This window comes from Thalassophryne amazonica, chromosome 9, assembly GCF_902500255.1.
Source record: "Thalassophryne amazonica chromosome 9, fThaAma1.1, whole genome shotgun sequence".
Classification (NCBI taxonomy): domain Eukaryota; kingdom Metazoa; phylum Chordata; class Actinopteri; order Batrachoidiformes; family Batrachoididae; genus Thalassophryne; species Thalassophryne amazonica.
The window spans coordinates 79231400-79254280 of record NC_047111.1 but is presented as its reverse complement, the minus strand read 5'-3'; the positions used below and the strand labels follow the sequence as shown (position 1 = coordinate 79254280).

Sequence of the window (22881 nt, the reverse complement as noted above, 5' to 3'; positions counted from 1 at the left end):
ACGTCAGGTCCTACAGCGGTTGTTGGAGAACCGGCTGTTTGTGAAGGGCGAGAAGTGCGAGTTCCACCGCACTTCTTTGTCCTTCCTGGGGTTCATCATCTCCTCCAACTCCGTCGCCCCTGATCCGGCTAAGGTTGCGGCGGTGAGAGATTGGCCCCAACCAACAAGCCGCAGGAAACTACAGCAGTTCCTCGGCTTTGCAAATTTCTACAGGAGGTTCATTAAAGGTTACAGTCAGGTAGTTAGCCCCCTGACTGCCCTGACCTCCTCCAAGGTCCCCTTCGCCTGGTCGGATCGGTGCGAAGCCGCATTCCAGGAGTTGAAACGCCGGTTCTCGACACCAGTTCTGGTGCAGCCTGATCCTGATCGCCAGTACATAGTAGAAGTGGACGCCTCTGACTCAGGGATAGGAGCCGTGCTGTCCCAGAGCGTGGAGGCTGATAAAGTTCTCCATCCTTGTGCCTTTTATTCCCGCAGGTTGACCCCAGCTGAACGGAACTATGACGTCGGCAATCGGGAACTTCTTGCGGTGAAGGAGGCTCTTGAAGAGTGGAGACACCTGCTGGAGGGGGCATCGTTGCCCTTCACGGTTTTCACGGACCATCGGAACCTGGAGTACATCCGGACCGCCAAGCGGCTGAACCCCAGGCAAGCCCGCTGGTGTCTGTTCTTCGGGTGCTTTGACTTCCAGATCACGTATCGCCCCCGGACCAAGAACCAAAAATCAGATGCATTGTCCCGGGTGCACGAAGAAGAAGCCAAAGCGGGGCTGTCGAACCCCACCGAGACCATCATCCCCGAGTCCACTGTCGTGGCCACCCTCACCTGGGACGTGGAGAAGACCGTCCGGGAGGCCCTGACAAGGAGCCCGGACCCGGGGACTGGCCCCAAAAACAGATTGTACGTCCCACCAGAGGCAAGAGCTGCCGTATTGGACTTCTGTCACGGGTCCAAGCTCTCCTGTCATCCCGGAGTGAGTAGGACCGTGGCAGTAGTCCAGCAGCGCTTCTGGTGGGCGTCCCTGGAAACCGACGTCCGGGACTACGTCCAGGCCTGTACCATCTGCGCCAGGGGCAAGGCAGACCATCGGAGGACGACGGGACTCCTCCAACCCCTGCCAGTGCCTCATCGCCCCTGGTCTCACATCGGCCTGGATTTCATCACGGGCCTCCCGCCGTCCCAGGGCAACACCGTGATTCTCACGATAGTGGACCGGTTCTCCAAGGCGGCCCACTTCGTGGCCCTCCCGAAGCTCCCGACGGCCCAGGAGACGGCAGACCTCCTGGTCCACCACGTCATGCGGCTGCATGGGATACCATCGGACATTGTTTCAGATCGTGGTCCCCAGTTCTCTTCACAGGTGTGGAAGAGTTTCTGCAAGGAGCTGGGGGCCACCGTGAGTCTCTCGTCCGGGTACCACCCCCAGACAAACGGCCAGGCAGAGCGGGCCAACCAGGAGTTGGAGCAGGCCCTTCGATGTGTCACCTCCGCGCATCCGGTGGCCTGGAGTCACCATCTGGCCTGGATCGAGTATGCCCACAACAGCCAAGTTTCGTCTGCTACCGGCCTCTCCCCTTTTGAGGCATATACCAGCCCGGGCAGGAGGTGTGGCTCTCGACCAAGGACATCCCTTTGTGTGTCGACTCCCCAAAGTTGAAAGACAGATTCATTGGAACCTTTAAGATCCTCAAGATCATCAACCCGGCCGCAGTGAAGCTTCAACTTCCGGCTTCACTGCGGATTCACCCTGTCTTTCATGTTTCCCGTCTCAAGCCACACCACACCTCGCCCCTCTGTACTCCGGGACCTACGCCGCCTCCTGCCCGGCTCATTGACGGGGAGCCTGCCTGGACAGTCCGCAGGCTCCTGGACGTCCGTCGTAAGGGCCGGGGTTTCCAATATCTGGTGGACTGGGAGGGGTATGGACCTGAAGAACGCTCCTGGGTGAAGAGGAGCTTCATCCTGGACCCGGCCCTCCTGGCCGATTTCGACGCAAGACATCCGGACAAGCCTGGTCGGACGCCAGGAGGCGCCCGTTGAGGGGGGGGTCCTGTTGTGTGGTCCGCTGAAGAGGAGGTACTACTGGCCCACCACCACCAGAGGGCGCCCTGCTTGGAGTGCGGGCTCCAAGCATGAGAGGGCACCAGACCTAGAAGAAGTGACATCTGTCATTCATCCCCTGCACCAGCTGTCACTCGTTCATCATCATCACCACCATAAAAGCCGGACTGCAACTCCACCTCCTCGCCGAGAAATCGACTACCAGTACCAAGGTAATTTCTCTGCTGACTAACACTGTGTGTGTAATAACTTGAACTTCTATTGCAGCCGTTTTCCTGGAGTGTTGCCTTATCTGGAGGATTGGCGTTTGGTGTGACAGCGACGGCTTCACCTCACACCCCATCTCAGATAAGTGGTTGACCAGGAGCTGCACGAGTGTGTGTGATTTGGAGGTGGAGGTGCTCCCTCCTAACTGTGTTTGGACTGTGAATTACTGAGTGTGCGGACTCACACTCACACATCATATCTCTGCTTTCTGCCAGCAGTACCAGGGTCGACAGCCGAAAACAGAGGCCACCTGGGGACTCGGGACTTGGTGGCTCCGGTGTTCTTCAGACCGTTGGTGGTGGAAGCCGTGTGGGACGCGGCTTCTCTCTCGTCAGGGGTCTTCTATCTTCGAGCCTGCCCACACGTCACCTGGTGTTTATTGACTGTGAAGATTACTGCACGTTTCGTTGTGTATTATCACAACATTAAATTGTTACCTTTTGGCTTACTCATTGTCCGTTCATTTGCGCCCCCTGTTGTGGGTCCGTGCTACGACACCTTCCCAACAGGTTTTGTATAAGGATTAAGATTTATTAAGTGATACTTAATCTCTCAATCAATCATACAATCATATGAAAACATATAAAGTAAGTGTTAAATGAAAGCAACAAATTGGAATGGGTTTACTCCTGCATTCTGTGAAAATACTTTCATTAACGTAATCTTCTAGGCTTTTCTTTTGCAGCCATGTGATGACTGCCTCAGGAGGACTTAGATGTGTGTGGACTCCATTAGCTGGAGGAAATGGACTAACCATCTCGTTAATGATTCATCTGGAGAAACAGGCTCAGGCGTGAACGTCGTTGTCCAGGGAATTCATTTAACACCATGGATATTTTGGAAAAACGTCTTAAATCTCACTCAAAGGTTGAGCGCTACTGTATGGAGTTCTAGATGCTTATTTAGATAATATTCACTAATTAATCTGGTAAGTTAGACTCTGGTTTATTTAAGTGTGGGTTCTTTTCCTTTTTGAAGCAATGTTAAGGTGCACTAATGTGCTATTTTAAAGAATTTAGTTGAGTCATTAAAGTTTTACGTACAGTGGAAATTGGGTAACATTGCAATAAGTTAATTTAATTGAGTGAAGGCTTGAGGTAATTATATTTGGTAGAAAGTGTTTTTCATGTTTTTCAAGTGAGAAACATCAGATAACTAGATATTTGTATTAATACTCAAAAGAATGTGGAGAGAAATTAACTTAATAAAGGCTTGGTCACAATTTCCACACAGAAATTTTAATTCTAAATACATTCTAAGTCAGTTTAACAGGGTATTTTCCCTTGTTTTTGTTCATAAATGTTACTCATCTTAAGTAAACACTGCTTCAAGATTGTTCCAAATCTTAAAAGAAAAGAAAGCTTGTCATGTTTTATCTGAGAGCAGATTCGCCAAACGTATACCTCATGTTCTTGACGTTCTCTTTCTTAATTGATCTAGGACACTCTAAACAAATGGGAATTGAACAGCTGCCTCTTCAGTTAATAAATAATTGGTTCTGGTTCTGAGTAAGTTTGTGTATTTATTCTGAGAAATTTGAGTTTGGCAGAGAGGCCCAAAGAGGTTTACATTTATCTTTGTCAATTGTAATTCAAGGGATAAAGTTCATTTGCCATTATTTTAAGGGTTAGTGGTTTACTTCCCATTTGTGTGTAAAAAAAAAAAAAAAAAAAAAAAAAGGGTAAAGAAAGAGTGGAGAACAAAGCTCCTGGGGTGAGTGGATGCTAGATATCACAGTGCTTTGAGAATGTGTTGAAATATGATTTGATTTGTGACATAAACACTGATAAAACATTGTTTTATTAGATCAGGCACAGTTCTGAAGTGTAATTTACTGAGGATAGATGAGTTTTATTTACTGAGAAAAGCAAGAAAATACCACCAGGTCCATAAGTACATGGACTGCAAAAAAAAAAGAGTTATTTTGTTCCTGTACATTATCACAATAGAGCTGAAATGAAACTATCAAGATGTGCTTGTTGTGTCGACTTCCAGCTTTAATTCAAGGGGTTTAACAAAAGTCTTGCATTAACCATGTAGGAACTATTGTCATTCATATATTGTGATACCATTATGAAATGTGTTACGTTTTCGGTTACTATTTTTAACCATAATCTGAGCCATAACCTCCCTCACCTCCTCGACCATGTCACCCCAAATTTTGCGATACCATCACAAAATATTTTAGTCCATCACGAAATGCTACATTTTCGTGATGAAACCTACTATATTAAATCACTTTTTGTGACATCATCACATTTTTGTCGTGTCGTCAGGTTGTCATACTCCCCATTTTCAGAACCCGTGATTGAACAAATTAAGTGGGACTGTTCATAGAAATCAACACTTTTGCACCGAGTTTTCTTTCGACAAATGGGGAGAAGGTACATGAATATTTCCAGTTCACTGGATATGTCTTGGATTTCATTTACATTAGTCATTAAGAGATACAAAAACAGTAGGGAAGGGTAACAAGAAGGAGACTAGTGAAGGAAGCCACTAAGACATCCAGAAGGCTCTGAAGGAATTATTGGGTTCTGTGGCTGTGATTGGGGAACCTGTGCACACTGCAACTTTTGTCTTTTGCACCACCAATCAAAGCTTCTTAGCTAAGTGGAACGGAGAAGGATTTTCAAACAATAAAACAGATCAAGTCTCCCATGTGACTTCTGGCAAACTGTAGCTGAAACATCTTTCTTTTTTTCCTTTGGAGTGAATTCAAACTAAACGCTAAATGTCTACATGACAAACACATTTTGATTGTTTGATTTACAGGTAAAATACAAAAACTGCATCACTGTCCAAGCACTTATGGACCTGACAGTGCACACAATTAAATTTACTTACAATTTCTGTGTAGAAATTGTTACCAAGCTTTATTTATTTATTTATTTTTGAATTTCATTGCACCTTTTTTCCAGTACATAAGAATTTTATTAATTTTTCAAATTTAATTATGATCAATATTATGTTGCATTCACACTAAAAGTTGAAATAATACTGTTCTGCTCAAACTGCAACAAAGAAATTATACATAAAAGTTTCTCTAATGTTGAGCCATCACTCTTACAGGCCGTGCTTCATTATCATGGTTCTGCTCCAGCATTTTTCCACATGTATTAGCCAGATGCAGCTGGCCTGCTATTGCATTTCTCCATGGCGACCAGAATCATTGAGCACAGCATGACACCGAGCATTTGCAGGAAGGAAGGTCACTGGAGTGTGACTTTAGTGTGCCTTCATGTAAATCCTGCATCTATTTCAGTTCAGATGGGAAGCATGAAAAGGGTGTTAGTGAGGTGTGAAAGTTGGTGTTAGATGCTGTATATTTTTCTAATCTTATGAGCAATAGTGGAGATGACACTGAGTGAAAACAGCTTTTTCTTTTACAGTGCCTCCAGAAAGCATTCACAGCCTTATTCCAAAATGGAGTAAATACATTTTTTCCCCCTCAAAATTCTTCTCACAGCACCCCATAGTGACAATATAACAAATGCTTTTTTTTTAAAATCTTTGCAAATTTATTACAAATCAAAAATTGAGAAACCACATGTACATAAGTATACTTACTTTCTTGATGCACTTTTGGCAGCAACTACAGCCTCAGGTTTTCTTGAATATGATGCCACAAGCTTGATGCACCTATCTTTGGGCAGTTTTGTCCATTCCTCTTTCCATCACCTCTCAAGCTCCATCGGGTTGGATAGGGAGCATTGGTGCACAGCCATTTTCAGATCTTTCCAAAGATGTTCAATCAGATTCAGGTCTGGACTCTGGCTGGGCCACTCAAGGACATTCACAGAGTTATCCTGAAGGCACTCCTTTGATATCTTGGCTGTGTGCTTAAGGTCATTGTCCTGCTGAAAGAGGAACCATCACCCCAGTCTGAGGTCAAGAGCGCTCTGGAGCAGGTTTTCATCCAGGATGTCTCTGAATTGAACTGAAGTGAATTTACTCCAGGTGAACTCCAGCTGAGCTGTAGAAACATCTCAAGGATGATCAGTGGAAACAAGATGTACCTGATCCATGGCAAAGGCTGTGAATACTTACTGTGGATACACGTGAATTCTTAGATTTTTTTTTTTATTTTGAATAAATTTGGAAATATCTCAAAACACTTTTTTCACATTGTCATTATGGTGTACTGCATGTAGAATTTTAAGGAAAAAAGTGAATTTCATCCATTTTTTGAATAAGGCTGTAACACAACAAAATGTGGAAAAGGTACAGCACCATGAATACTTGTTGGATGCACTGTAGGTATTTGTTATGGTTTCTTTGATGTGACTACTTTCCTTCTTATTTCTCTTCTTCAGACATTTCGATCACTTCAAACATGGAGAACACAGACCAGTGGATCTTGCAGACTGATGGGAGAAGATAATATAGATCAAATCTTTACTCTGAGGAGTTGCAGCTCATAGACCCATCAGATACAAAACAAACATGACATTTGCGTTTTACTTTCTGGTCTTGTTGGGGTCCGGATACGTCAGTTCCACTTACGGGCCCCGCCAGAGAGCACAGATGACTGGTGATATTTTGCTCGGGGGACTTTTCCCCATACACTTTGGTGTTGCATCAAAAGATCAAGACCTTGCAGCGCGACCACAATCCACACAGTGTGTGAGGTAAAAAAAATTTCTGCAGTGTGAAACCTGATGAGTTAGTTCAGTTCAGATGGTTTGAGGAAACTGGTTGACTTAAACTGCTTAAGTGAACTCATACAATTACCCTGCATGTAACATAAAAAATGTGGAAAAAGTGAAGCGCTGTGAATACTTTCCGGACGTGCTGTATATGTAGACAGGAGTGTGCCTTTCCAAATCATGTCCAATCAACTGAATTTACCCCATGTACGTAGACTCCAATTAAGCAGCAAAATTAACAAGCGCAATTGGAGATTTCTGAAGTCCATCAACGGTTGACAAGGACTCAAAATAATAGATATGTGATTCACATCGTGACCCAGACTTTATTTACCTGGATCCAGATTCCACAACACAGTGCAATAATTGCATACTGATCCACAATGGTCCAACTGATGAAGATGTTGCAATCTGATATTTAATTCCCAAGATGAAAAAAAAAATGCTGTCTTCCTGATCTTGGTTTTACATCATGATGATGTATCCGTACAGTAGTTTTGACATAATCCTTAAAAGTCTACAAAGTGAAATCCTGATAAAGAATCAGGGTCCGGATCCAGATCACCTCCAAAATTTAATGGAGTCTTCCAAGGCCTAACACCAATGTGTGATGAAAATTTGGTGAAAATCGTTTAAGTAGTTTTGGCGTTTCAAAGCCAGGAGAGACAAGCCATTCAAACTGCTCTCCAATCAGGGGAACAACTTTAAGGGAAGTGAACGAGAACTAGGAGAAGTGTTTGCTGCTCTTCAGCCAGACCTCCAAACACTGCTTACATCCCAACAGATCAACTGGAAGTTCGATCCACCAAACGCTGCCCATTTTGGCGTTTGCTGGGAATGAGAAATCTGTTCCACCAAACATGCCTTATGAGTCACTCTTTGGTGCTCAGCTGGTGACTGAGGAGATATGAGTACACTAAAAGTTTTGATGTAATCCTCAAAATCTGACAAAGTGAAGCATACAAATTGAAATCCTGATTCAGAATCTGGATCCAGATCGCCTTCAAAATTCAGTGGAATCTTCCATGGCCTAATATCTATCTGTGGTGCAAATTTGGTGAGAATTTGTGAAGTATTTTTTTTAATGTAATCCTTTAAAGCCTATATAAAGTGAAATCTTGATCCAGAATCCAGATCTGGATCCTGGTCAGCTCCCGAATTTGAGTCTTCCATGTCCTAATAGCTATCTTTGGTGCAAATTTGGTGAGAATCCATGAAGTAGCTTGTTTGTTTGTTTATTTGTTTGTTTTTTACGTAATCATTCAAAGCCTATATAAAGTAAAACCTTTATCCCGGATTTAAATCACTTCCCAAATTTAATGGCGTCTTCCATGGCCAAATATCTATCTGTGGTGAAAATTTCATCAAATCCAGATTTGAGTTTGGCAGAGAGGCCCAAAACAGTCCTGCTAACAGTCAAACAAATAAATTAATGCCGGTGATTTTATTACGTCCTTGGTACACACAATAAAAGAAAATTTGGTTGATTTTTGGTTGAAGCAGAGTTGTAGTCTTACACACCTCTCTGCAGCTTCTCTCCCCCTGCCATCCCCTCATTACCCCATCCCTGTAGAGACGGTGCCTGCTCCCAGACCACCAATAACTAGCAAAAATCTATTTAAGCATAAAAATTCAAAAAGAAAAAATAATATAGCACCTTCAACTGCACCACAGACTAAAACAGTTAAATGTGGTCTATTAAACATTAGGTCTCTCTCTTCTAAGTCCCTGTTAGTAAATGATATAATAATTGATCAACATATTGATTTATTCTGCCTTACAGAAACCTGGTTACAGCAGGATGAATATGTTAGTTTAAATGAGTCAACACCCCCGAGTCACACTAACTGCCAGAATGCTCATAGCACGGGCCAAGGCGGAGGATTAGCAGCAATCTTCCATTCCAGCTTATTAATTAATCAAAAACCCAGACAGAGCTTTAATTCATTTGAAAGCTTGACTCTTAGTCTTGTCCATCCAAATTGGAAGTCCCAAAAACCAGTTTTATTTGTTATTATCTATCGTCCACCTGGTCGTTACTGTGAGTTTCTCTGTGAATTTTCAGACCTTTTGTCTGACTTAGTGCTTAGCTCAGATAAGATAATTATAGTGGGCGATTTTAACATCCACACAGATGCTGAGAATGACAGCCTCAACACTGCATTTAATCTATTATTAGACTCAATTGGCTTTGCTCAAAATGTAAATGAGTCCACCCACCACTTTAATCATATCCTAGATCTTGTTCTGACTTATGGTATGGAAATTGAAGACTTAACAGTATTCCCTGAAAACTCCCTTCTGTCTGATCATTTCTTAATAACATTTACATTTATGGACTACCCAGCAGTGGGGAATAAGTTTCATTACACTAGAAGTCTTTCAGAAAGCGCTGTAACTAGGTTTAAGGATATGATTCCTTCTTTATGTTCTCTAATGCCATATACCAACACAGTGCAGAGTAGCTACCTAAACTCTGTAAGTGAGATAGAGTATCTCGTCAATAGTTTTACATCCTCATTGAAGACAACTTTGGATGCTGTAGCTCCTCTGAAAAAGAGAGCTTTAAATCAGAAGTGTCTGACTCTGGTATAACTCACAAACTCGCAGCTTAACGCAGATAACCCATAAGTTGGAGAGGAAATGGCGTCTCACTAATTTAGAAGATCTTCACTTAGCCTGGAAAAAGAGTCTGTTGCTCTATAAAAAAAAGCCCTCCGTAAAGCTAGGACATCTTACTACTCATCACTAATTGAAGAAAATAAGAACAACCCCAGGTTTCTTTTCAGCACTGTAGCCAGGCTGGCAAAGAGTCAGAGCTCTAGTGAGCCGAGTATTCCTTTAACTTTAACTAGTAATGACTTCATGACTTTCTTTGCTAATAAAATTTTAACTATTAGAGAAAAAATTACTCATAACCATCCCAAAGACGTATCGTTATCTTTGGCTGCTTTCAGTGATGCCGGTATTTGGTTAGACTCTTTCTCTCCGATTGTTCTGTCTGAGTTATTTTCATTAGTTACTTCATCCAAACCATCAACATGTCTATTAGACCCCATTCCTACCAGGCTGCTCAAGGAAGCCCTACCATTATTTAATGCTTCGATCTTAAATATGATCAATCTATCTTTATTAGTTGGCTATGTACCACAGGCTTTTAAGCTGGCAGTAATTAAACCATTACTTAAAAAGCCATCACTTGACCCAGCTATCTTAGCTAATTATAGGCCAATCTCCAACCTTCCTTTTCTCTCAAAAATTCTTGAAAGGGTAGTTGTAAAACAGCTAACTGATCATCTGCAGAGGAATGGTCTATTTGAAGAGTTTCAGTCAGGTTTTAGAATTCATCATAGTACAGAAACAGCATTAGTGAAGGTTACAAATGATCTTCTTATGGCCTCAGACAGTGGACTCATCTCTGTGCTTGTTCTGTTAGACCTCAGTGCTGCTTTTGATACTGTTGACCATAAAATTTTATTACAGAGATTAGAGCATGCCATTGGTATTAAAGGCATTGCACTGCGGTGGTTTGAATCATATTTATCTAATAGATTACAATTTGTTCATGTAAATGGGGAATCTTCTTCACAGACTAAGGTTAATTATGGAGTTCCACAAGGTTCTGTGCTAGGACCAGTTTTATTCACTTTATACATGCTTCCCTTAGGCAGTATTATTAGACGGCACTGCTTAAATTTTCATTGTTACGCAGATGATACCCAGCTTTATCTATCCATGAAGCCAGAGGACACACACCAATTAGCTAAACTGCAGGATTGTCTTACAGACATAAAGACATGGATGACCTCTAATTTCCTGCTTTTAAACTCAGATAAAACTGAAGTTATTGTACTTGGCCCCACAAATCTTAGAAACAGATCCTTACTCTGGATGGCATTACCCCTGACCTCTAATAATACTGTGAGAAATCTTGGAGTCATTTTTGATCAGGATATGTCATTCAATGCGCATATTAAACAAATATGTAGGACCGCTTTTTTGCATTTACGCAATATCTCTAAAATTAGAAAGGTCTTGTCTCAGAGTGATGCTGAAAAACTAATTCATGCATTTATTTCCTCTAGGCTGGACTATTGTAATTCATTATTATCAGGTTGTCCTAAAAGTTCCCTGAAAAGCCTTCAGTTAATTCAAAATGCTGCAGCTAGAGTACTGACAGGGACTAGAAGGAAAGAGCATATCTCACCCATATTGGCCTCTCTTCATTGGCATCCTGTTAATTCTGGAATAGAATTTAAAATTCTTCTTCTTACTTATAAGGTTTTGAATAATCAGGTCCCATCTTATCTTAGGGACCTCATAGTACCATATCACCCCAATAGAGCGCTTCGCTCTCAGACTGCAGGCTTACTTGTAGTTCCTAGGGTTTGTAAGAGTAGAATGGGAGGCAGAGCCTTCAGCTTTCAGGCTCCTCTCCTGTGGAACCAGCTCCCAATTCAGATCAGGGAGACAGACACCTTCTCTACTTTTAAGATTAGGCTTAAAACGTTCCTTTTTGCTAAAGCTTATAGTTAGGGCTGGATCTGCATTTAATCATTAGTGATTGATCTCTGCTCCCCTCCACAGCATGTCTTTTTCCTGGTTCTCTCCCTCAGCCCCAACCAGTCCCAGCAGAAGACTGCCCCTCCCTGAGCCTGGTTCTGCTGGAGGTTTCTTCCTGTTAAAAGGGAGTTTTTCCTTTCCACTGTCGCTAAGTGCTTGCTCACAGGGGGTCGTTTTGACCGTTGGGGTTTTTACGTAATTATTGTATGGCCTTGCCTTACAATATAAAGCGCCTTGGGGCAACTGTTTGTTGTGATTTGGCGCTATATAAATAAAATTGATTGATTTGATTGATTGATTTCTATTAAATCAGCTTATTTTCGATGAAACAAAAAGAAATATTTGAGGTAGTTTTCTCATTTCTGATGAATTTAATATTAACAATTTCAGATTATTTGATGAACATTGTGAAGGAATGCAAAATACTTAGAATTTTTCAGGTCAGATGAGTTATTGGAACACAATTATCCAAGTCACTAATTTCCTTTATCTTTTTAGTTTGCCACAGTAATGATATACTTATAGATTTAGCACAGTCATACATGCCAACCCCTTTGAGGGTCCACCTGTATAACCAAGTGAGAAAATCCATAAAATAAACACAAAATCCTTATAACCTCCAAATCGCACCAAAATCAGTTTTATTACAGTACACACAACCGCACAGTCACATAACTGGGTTTTTGTCCACAATTTATGAGTTGCCGAAATGACATTAAAGTCAGGATCATTAGTATTTCCTCCACAGTTGAATTTCAAACAATAGCGATCTAGTATTCATGCGTCAAGCTGAATTTTATTGAACTGAATGTGTCAAATTTAGTTATTTTTTACAGAAACAAGAACTGTCTGTCACTAATGGAAATACATTAATAAAATCATGAAAAATAAATTGAATAAAGTAAATAAATATGAAATTGGTCACTGGATCCTTAAACTTTGGACATAATAAACTCTTCATGGTGGATCCTTGATCTCTGGACATAAATAGGAATAAACAAAATCTGTAGATTTTGTCAAAAGCATTTCCTTTCAGGCATTACTGGCATGAATGTCTTTCCATACGTCTGAGCTGGCTGTGCTTCACGTCAGCATCAGTTTAATTCATAAAGAATGCAGGACGTCTCATTTTGGGAAGAAAAAACGTTTTTAGTCGATTGTACAACCCCTGGCAATAATTATGGAATCACCGGCCTCAGAGGATGTTCATTCAGTTGTTTAATTTTGTAGAAAAAAAGCAGATCACAGACATGACACAAAACTAAAGTCATTTCAAATGGCAACTTTCTGGCTTTAAGAAACACTATAAGAAATACGTGTCTGTAATACAACGTTTTAAAGAGGTGTAATTTTATTTAAAGCGGCAATTCGTTTTGAAGTTATTAATTTCGACCGGACTCTGTCTCAGCAGACAACGGTACAGAGGACGATTCTCGTTTCTTGACTGCAACAAGACAAGAGTCCCAGTTAGTGTGTTTAATCCACACAAAAGTGACTCACAATATTTTAATGGCTTTGAGAGGAGTTAAGAAGCGGACTTGCCATTTCTGAAGAGCAGCGAATCAAAGAACTAACGAGCTAGTGGATCGAAGCATTGCTTCATTTGGTTCACACATCAAAGTGGAGTCACGCTGCAGAAACGGCTGATTACAGAGCCGCTGCAGACCAAACCCTGAATATCCGCAAGACTTTATTTGTACGTCTGTATGACACTGAAACTCGGAAAAATCCGTATAATTTACGGACAATCCGTATAGGTTGACATGTATGCACAGTTCTTATGCTGGGTGTCATTCCTTACACATCTCCAGATGTTCATGTAGAATGAGTATGAATTATTTGACTTAACAACACTACATATACAGTACATCTGGAAAGCATTCACATCACCTGGGGTCAATCCAGTTGTTTGGACATGATTTGGAAACACCTGTCTACATATGATATTAGGTTCCAAACAAGTTTAAATGGCTCTTACATTTACACCTAAAGGGCAGGGGTTGTGGCCAAGTGGTTAGTGCACTTGGTTTCAATGCGGAAGGTTTGTGGTTCAAACCCCACCCCTGCCAGGGCATCTGACATAAAATCTTGGCCAATTCAACATGCAGATCCACCTTGGCTTTGGTATGGCAAACAAGGGAGCAGCCAAAGTGCTTAATTTTTTTATTATTTATTACATTTACCCTTACAAATCTAGTTGGCCTGAACCAATTAAGTAAGCGTGACACAAATTCATAATGTTGACCCAACAAACTTACATTTAGGTCACTCAGCAAAATTGTCTCTGGCTAAATTATGCCATTTTACTTGGCTGGAAATACTTTCCATAATTTTATGTTCACTGAGCAAGTTATGTTTTGAGTGCATCATATTCAAGAAGCCTGGAGGCTGTAATTGCTGCTGAAGATGCATCAACAAAGTATTGTGCATGTGAGGATGTGAATACTTATCTACATGTGATTTCTTACAGTTTTATTTTGAAAATAAACTGCAAAAAAAATTGTTTTTCATGTTGTCATTATGGGTTGTTGTGAGTAGAATTCTGAGGGGAAAAAAAATCATTTACTTCATTCTGGAATATGGCTGCAAGGTAGCAAAATGTGGAAAAATGAAGCTCTGTGAATACTTTCCAGATGCACTGTAAATGGTTTAAGGCAATCAGTTTTTCAAATACTTTGAGTTTAACTGAATCAACAGGTTTTACAGTGATTTACACCAGAAACAGAAAAAATAGGGCGTGTTTCTCCATCTTTTGCATTCTGAGAAATCAGCATTTCTCAACATTGCACCCAGTGAGTTAAAACTTCACACATTCTCGAGAACCATTGGTTTCTCAGAATGCAAAAGATGCAGAAGGATGCCTTGCTTTTTCTGGGTCAGGCTCAAAATCTCTCAATCACTCCTCATATGTGCACGTTGAACAAAAAAAAATTGATGATGAATATGTTTCTGAAAATCTTTTGTTGTCTTTTCTAGGTTCAATTTCCGAGGGTTCCGCTGGCTGCAGGCAATGATTTTTGCAATTGATGAAATCAACAACAGCACCACTCTCTTGCCGAATATAACACTGGGCTACAGAATCTTTGACACATGCAATACTGTGTCAAAAGCCTTGGAAGGCACCCTTAGCTTTGTGGCCCAAAATAAGATTGATTCTCTGAATTTAGATGAATTTTGTAACTGTACTGATCACATTCCTTCAACTATTGCAGTCGTGGGAGCAGCTGGATCTGCAGTCTCCACAGCGGTTGCAAACTTGCTGGGTCTCTTTTATATCCCTCAGGTGAGTTACTGAACACTAACTCAACAGACAATATCAGTACACTTCTGGATTTAACCAATGCCAAGCTACACATACAGTAACCACCCTGAATCCTGCATTACCAGTTAAATGTTTGATCACACTTTCCCATTCAACTAATTGCACTTTGTAAAACATTTGACACATTCTACAGACACTTCATCTCTAACTTGTTGATTAGTGCAGATAACATTCTGATTATTGGTGACTTTAACATTCATATAAATAGACTTCCTGATCCCATCTGCAATATGGAAATTGTGGATGCATTAGGATTTCAGCAATGCATTGAGGACTCGATGCACATTAGTGGAAATGCCCTGGATTTGGTTCTCGCACGTGGCATTGCTGTCACGAATACTGACATCATGCCTCTTGCATGGGTGGTCTCTGATCACTAACTTATTAGGTTTACAGTTTCGCTGCCATGTTTAGTGGAACAACAACCTTATTTATCACTGTGGTGACACATCAACTCCTCAACTACAACTGAACTCAAAGCTAGACTGCCTGATATCTTAGCTTCACGTTTGGAAAATGCCCAATCAGTAGACAGTCCTGTGGATACTTTAAACTCAGTGCTCAAAACTAAACTCAAAATGATTGCGCCACCTTTATTAAAACCACACCCCCAAAAACACAGTCACCTTGGTTCAATGACATGACCTCAGTCATAAGGCTAGAGGTCTAGAATGGAAATGGCGTAGTTCAAAATTAGAAGTATTCCACCTCGTGTGGCGTGATGCTATCTTAAACTATAAGCATGCACTACTGCCTACAAAGCGGACCTACTACTCTGATATGATCAACAAAAACAAGCATAACTCAAAGTTCTCATTCGACATGGTGGAGCACTTATTCATGGATAACCACCTGTAAAGTCACTTTCCTTTTACAGCACAAGATTTCTTGGATTACTTTGAGAAGAAAAGACATTAGGTTAAACATATCCCAGCACGCCTTAACCCAGCCACTACACCCTGCTATTGAGGTGGATGCCATTACTGAGGTATTACCTAGATTTACAAAATTTGATAGTATCTCACTAGGCATGCTGACAAAACTTGTAATGTCTACAAAAAGCACCACCTGCTTATTTGATCCTATACCAACAAAACTGTTTAAGGACCTGTGGCCAACTCTTGGGCTGACTGTGCTGGAAATTATTAATCTCTCATTAACATCTGGAGCTGTTCCTAAATGTTTCATATCTGCAGTGATTAAACCATTACTTAAGAAATCTAATTTTGACCCTAGTGTATTGAAAAACTATAGGCCAAAATCAAATCTATCATTTTGCTCTAAAATTCTGGAAAAGGTGGTTTCCTGGCAGCTTGAGTACCACCTTACTGAGAGTAATCTTTTTGAGCCACTGCAGTCTGCTTTTAGAAAATATTCCACAGTGTAATGACATTTCTCCCTTTTGGCAAGTAGTCTAAGTCATTCCCAGAACATTGAGGTCAGCCTGATGTGTTGGCTTGTTGATTTCTTGGCCAATAGGCCCCAGTGCATTAAAGTTGGCATTGTATGCTGTTCTCATGTCTTCCACTGGATTACTGTAGGGGTGTATCCTTTCACCCCTTTTGTTTGTTTTGTACACAATCTTGTGCCAGAGCCAACGTGAGAGGCATCATATCATTAAATCTGCTGATGACCAAGATTCTCTACTGTCCAATTTCTGGATCTGGTGTAGGTTATCCTTTCTGGATATTAATGTGTCCAAAACAACAGAGATGGTCATTGATATTAAGAAGATTCACTTATCCATCTCTCCGGTGGTGATTGTTGATCAAGCAGTAGAGGTGGTACACCAGTATAAATACTTCGACATCCTCATTGATAAAAAGCTCACCTTTGAAGTCCAGCTTGATGCTGTCCTTATGAAAACCAATCAGAAAATGTACTTCTTACATAAGCTTCATAATTTTAATGTTGACAGTGTTTTTATGAAGATGTTTTGTTCATGTTTTATTGAATTAGTCCTGACCTTCTCCTTGGTATTCTGGCTGGGTGTGCTGAGTACAAACAACAGAAGCAAGCTGAAAATTATTATTAAAGTATGCAGCAAAATTGCAGGCATACCCTTATGTGACCTGTCAAGTTTATCTGACCTCAGGTTTTCGAAGATAGTTGAACCTTTGATTGAAGAGGAACAATGCCGGTTCCGTCCTGGTCGTGGAACAACTGACCAGCTCTTCACTCTCACAAGGATCCTGGAGGGTGCCTGAGAGTATGCCCATCCAGTCTACATGTGTTTTGTGGACTTGGAGAAGGCATATGATCGGGTACTGTGGGAGGTGCTGCGGAAGTATGGAGTGAGGGGGTCCCTTCTCAGGGCCATCCAATCTCTGTACTCGCAAAGCGAGAGCTGTGTTCAGGTTCTCTGCAGTAAGTCGGACTCGCTTCCAATGGGGGTTGGCCTCCACCAGGGCTGCGCCTTGTCACCAATCCTGTTTGTAATATTCGTGAACAGGATACTGAGGTATAGTTGGGGGAGGAGGGTTTTCAGTGTAGTGGGCTCATCGCTGCTTTTAGCGGATGATGTGATCCTGTTGGCTTCATTGGCCTGTGACCTCCAACACTCACTGGATCGGTTCACAGCTGAGTGTGAAACGGCTGGGATGAGGATCAGCACCTCTAAATCTGAGGCCATGTTCTCAACAGGAAACCGATGAGTTGCCTACTCCAGATAGGGAATGAAGTCTTGCCCCAAGTGAAGGAGTTCAAGTACATTGGGGTCTTGTTCACGAGTGAGGGGACAATGGAGTGTGAGATTGACCGGGGAATCAGCATAACAGGGGTGGTGTTGCATTCGCTCTACTGTAGTGTTGTGTAAAAAAGGGAGCTGAGTCAAAATGCAAACCTCTCGATCTACTGGTCAATCTTCGTTCCTACTCTCACCTATGGTCATAAGGGTTGGGTAATGACAGAAAAAACTAAATTGTGAGTACAAGCGGCCAAAATGGGCTTCTCAGGAGGGTGGCTAGTGTCTCCCTTAGAGACAAGATGAGAAGCTCAGTCATCTGTGGGGAGTTCAGAGTAGAGCCGCTGCTCCATCGCATTGATAGGAGCCAGCTGAGGTGGTTTGGCCATCTGGTAAGGAAGCCCCCCAGTAAGAGGTGTTCCAGGCAAGTCCATCTGGGAGGAGACCCCGAAGAAGACTAGTTGGAGAGATTATATCTTCATACTGGACTAGGTCCCCCAGTCAGAGCTGGTCATGTGGCCCAGGAAAGGGAAGTCTGGGGTCCCCTGCAACAACAACCCAGATGAGCAGCTGAACATGAGTGATGAGTGATGTTTTCAAGGATTGCTTGAAAAAGTTTGGCAGATTCAAGCCATCCACTGTTCAGAGAGTTTCAGGTGCTTCCTTCTGGCAAAAGCTACCGAATGCCAAGATGCAGAACAAAAATGGTTTCAAAATTCTTTTATCCCAGCTGTAGTAGACTATACAATTCATTAATTATAACATGCTTTTAAATTATTGTTTTTTTTTTTCCTTCTAGATTTAATGTAAGTTTTATTTTGTTTTAAAATGTTTTTCAACTTTATGGATGTAAATGTGTATATTTAAAGTGTTGGCTGCACATTATTTTCTCTTTTGGGATGTAATAAACCAATGAAGTTGAAGTTATCCTTAAATATAAACAGTTTTAAGAACAAAAATCAGGACATGCTATCAAGACTAAAAATTAGGACACACTGTGTCAGCAATGACCTGAAATATTTCTTGTTTCAGATCAGCTATGCCTCTTCTAGCCGCTTACTGAGGAACAAGAATCAGTACAAGTCCTTCATGAGAACCATTCCTTCAGATGAGTATCAGGCCACTGCCATGGCAGATATCATTGAATACTTCAAGTGGAACTGGGTCATTGCAGTAGCCTCTGATGATGACTACGGACGCCCAGGGATTGAAAAGTTTGAGAAAGAGATGGAAGAACGAGACATCTGCATTGACCTAAATGAACTCATTTCTCAGTACATTGAGGATCATGAAATACAAAGTCTTGTGGACAGGATTAAGAACTCCACAGCAAAAGTAATTGTTGTGTTTGCTAGTGGCCCTGATGTTGAGCCACTAATTAAAGAAATGGCCAGACGAAATATCACAGATCGTACCTGGTTAGCAAGTGAAGCTTGGGCAAGCTCTTCTCTTATTGCCAAACCAGAGTATCTTGATGTAGTGGCTGGAACTATTGGCTTTGCACTGAAGGCTGGACACATACCTGGCTTTAAAAACTTCTTACAAGAAGTCCATCCCAGGAAGGACAGTCATAATGAATTTATCAGGGAGTTTTGGGAAGAAACCTTCAACTGTTACCTGGAAAATAACCTCCAAGAAAGCGACAATGGCAGCACTAATTTTAGGCCCTTGTGTACTGGGGATGAAGACATTACAAATGTTGAGACTCCGTACTTGGACTACACACACCTTCGTATCTCCTATAATGTGTATGTTGCAGTGTATTCCATTGCACAGGCCCTGCAGGACATACTAACATGCACACCTGGACGTGGACTTTTTGCTAACAACTCCTGTGCAGATATCAAGGAAATGGAAGCATGGCAGGTAATGCATTACACATTTAACTATTTACTATGTCCAACATAACAATTAATGAATTTTAATAACCTGGACTAATCACTGGTTTTGTTCCCTAGGTCCTGAAGCAGCTCAGGCATTTGAACTACACCAACAGTATGGGGGAAAAGATGCGCTTTGATGAGAATGCAGATTTGGTAGGAAACTATACCATTATAAACTGGCATAGGTCTGCTGAAGACAGCTCTGTGGTGTTTGAAGAAGTTGGATACTACAACATGCACATCAAGAAAGTAGCCAAACTGTTCATCGACAAGAGAAAAATTTTGTGGAATGGATACAGTTCTGAGGTACAACACTCAAATATATAATGCAGTGCATGTATGGTAATGATTCTGTTTTAATACTATAGGCTTAAATTCCTGGTATATAATATCAGAGTTGTCCTTGATGGGCCATGTGACACATCAAGTCATTGCTTATCTCCAGTTTCCTGGGCATTATGTGATGAATGATAATTTAGTAATCACGGGTTACTCCCTAGTCTCAGGATGTACACAGTTACAGCTAGGTGGACTTATTAACTTACAACTGTGTGTTCTGGAATAATGCAAGTTAAGAGTCTTGTCTAAGCACACAGTCAAGTGGTAATACTTTTCCTCAGACTGGCAAAGGTCACCCTAAAGTCCTAACTACAATGTCTATAGAAACTTTTGGTACCTTTGGCAGTCCCGTGAAATTGTGAAGTTACCTTTGTCGGTTGTTGCCTTTTGTTAAGATTTCCTGCTTTTGTAGAACAAGTTACTCAGTAGCATAGGAGTTTAGCTACCAATATATAAATCCGGGATTTGTTGCCAGTCATGCTACTGCTACATGCTACATTTCATTTGCGTTGTCCCAGTCCACCCACCTGTTAATGGATATTGGTCTTTGGCTGGGGTAGTAACCTGCGATGGACTGGTGTCCCATTCAAGGGAAGCCGTTGACTCTCATCCACTTCATGCTATAGAATCCTTGGAAGAACTAGCACCAATGAGACTTGGGGCGTATATAGGACTTGCTGACTTCTTAAATGGCAATTAAACAGGTGGCATTTATATGCTGACTTTCCATTTGATGCATTGTATTTACCATTCATCAGTGTCAGAATGCTGCATTGTAAAGTGCTCAACTACAAACCAGGAGCAACTTGGGCATTAAGGACCTTGCCCAAGGAACCTTATTGATTTACCAGTATGATGGGGATTTAAACTAAGAATCCTCTGTGACAAGCCCAAACCCCCAGGCCATGACTTCCCTAACTTTTTCTTCTTCTGCTACTACTCTGCAAATGGGAGGGGATAATCCTTGATTTGGGTCCACTGTCTTCCATTAGCTCTGTATCACAGTTTGATAATAATTTCATGTAGTGTACACCGAAGAGCAGACACATTGCTTTTTGCAGTGACTTCATAATTGACTCGTAACACTTTGAAATCTTTCACCCATACAAGCCATTTCCTTAAGATTTGAACTCAGACTACTACTAGATTTAGGGTCCAACATGCTAACCATTACACCAGGAAACTACATTCTTGCCATATGTAAGTTGTAAATACACCTCCATTTGGCCAGCTCCCAAATTTTAGCATCTAACTGCTGGATAAGTGGTTACTACATAAAAAAGTAAAATAAAGTAGAGTTTTGGGAAATCTGCATGATTATATTTTCTATAATATTAATGAAATTTCTATTTCATTAAAACATCCAAATATATTTTGTGCTTTCCCTCATCTATTTTGTATGCTATAGGTGCCATTCTCAAACTGCAGTGAGGACTGTGAACCCGGCACAAGAAAGGGGATCATAGACAGCAAGCCCACATGCTGCTTTGAATGCACCGAGTGTTCAGATGGAGAATACAGTAATCACAATGGTATCAACCTTTAGTCATATGTCTAATGCTCTGAGTGTTGCACCTCACTAATGACACAACTCTAATATGGATGATGTTTTATTTATACAGATGCCAGTGTTTGCACCAAGTGCCCAAATAATTCCTGGTCCAATGGGAACCACACTTTCTGCTTCCTTAAGGAAATTGAGTTTTTGTCCTGGACAGAGCCATTTGGAATAGGTTTGGCCATATGTGCGGTACTCGGTGTTGTCTTGACTACCTTCGTGATGGGAGTGTTTATCAAATTTCGCAACACACCAGTAGTGAAAGCCACAAACCGAGAACTGTCGTACGTGCTCCTCTTCTCCCTTATCTGTTGTTTCTCCAGCTCTTTCATCTTCATCGGTGAGCCGCAGGATTGGTCGTGCCGCCTACGCCAACCTGCCTTTGGAATCAGCTTTGTTCTCTGCATCTCCTGCATCCTGGTGAAAACCAACAGAGTACTTTTGGTGTTTGAGGCCAAGATCCCCACGAGTCTCCATCGTAAATGGTGGGGATTAAATTTACAGTTTTTGTTAGTGTTTCTGTGCACGTTTGTCCAAGTAATGATATGTGTGGTTTGGCTTTACAATGCCCCTCCTTCCAGCTACAGGAATCATGATATTGATGAGATCATTTTCATCACATGCAATGAGGGCTCTGTGATGGCTCTGGGGTTTCTTATTGGTTACACCTGTCTCCTCGCAGCTATATGTTTCTTCTTTGCATTCAAATCACGGAAACTTCCAGAAAACTTTACAGAAGCCAAGTTCATTACTTTCAGCATGCTCATATTCTTTATCGTTTGGATCTCTTTCATCCCGGCATACTTCAGTACTTATGGAAAGTTCGTGTCAGCTGTGGAGGTTATTGCTATACTAGCATCCAGCTTTGGCTTGCTGGCTTGCATCTTCTTCAATAAGGTCTACATCATCCTCTTCAAACCTTCCAGGAACAACATTGAGGAGGTCCGATGCAGCACCGCAGCCCATGCATTCAAAATGGCTGCCAAAGCAACATTAAAACATGGTACGGCAAGAAAAAAGTCCAACAGCATTGATAGGTCATTTTCCTCAAGCCCCTCCTCATCGATCAGCCTCAAAACCAACGGCAATGAGTGTGACAATGCTTCAAGTAAGCATAAACCAAGGGTGAGCTTTGGCAGTGGAACAGTTACTCTGTCCCTGAGCTTTGAGGAATCAAGTAGTTCTCTGATGTGATACCATAACACATAGGCTGTGTCTCAATTCAGGGGCTGCATCCTTCGAAGGCTAAATAAGTTGGCCAGGTGTGTCTTAAGCTCCTTTTACACTGGCGCAAATGTAGAGCTGTGTATTGTGGCATACCATCTACACTGAGTTGAGCAGCTCTATGCCCACTTTTAGCAGCTTATGCCAAATTTTTGCTCCCTACATAGCAGTATGGACACAGAAAATATGCAGTTTTAAGCAGGTCTGTGCAGCACAGCGTTACTGCATGCAAAACTCTGCAATACCGCGCTCCTGTACACATCCAAAAACTGAGTGTGTGCATCCGGAGTGAATCAGCTGGAGAACATGATCACACAGCCGCAGCACCTCTG

At 41.7% G+C, this 22881-nt stretch overlaps 1 protein-coding gene across 1 annotated transcript; it reads left to right on the top strand.

Moving 5' to 3' along the window:
- The first annotated feature begins 6627 nt into the window (after positions 1 to 6627).
- On the top strand, positions 6628 to 22566 carry casr (calcium-sensing receptor). Its single transcript, XM_034177451.1, has 6 exons — positions 6628 to 6959; positions 14517 to 14823; positions 18578 to 19411; positions 19504 to 19734; positions 21176 to 21299; positions 21390 to 22566. The coding sequence occupies exons 1-6, from the start codon at positions 6775 to 6777 to the stop codon at positions 22517 to 22519; spliced, it is 2811 nt and encodes a 936-aa protein (XP_034033342.1). The 5' UTR covers positions 6628 to 6774; the 3' UTR covers positions 22520 to 22566.
- Positions 22567 to 22881: the final 315 nt, after the last annotated feature.

Coding starts and splice junctions, on each gene's coding strand:
- casr (XM_034177451.1), top strand. CDS start 6,775: ATGACATTTGCGTTTTACTTTCTGGTCTTGTTGGGGTCCGGATACGTC. Junction 14,824..18,577: donor GTCTCTTTTATATCCCTCAG/GTGAGTTACTGA, acceptor TTCTTGTTTCAG/ATCAGCTATGCCTCTTCTAG. Junction 19,735..21,175: donor GGAATGGATACAGTTCTGAG/GTACAACACTCA, acceptor TGTATGCTATAG/GTGCCATTCTCAAACTGCAG.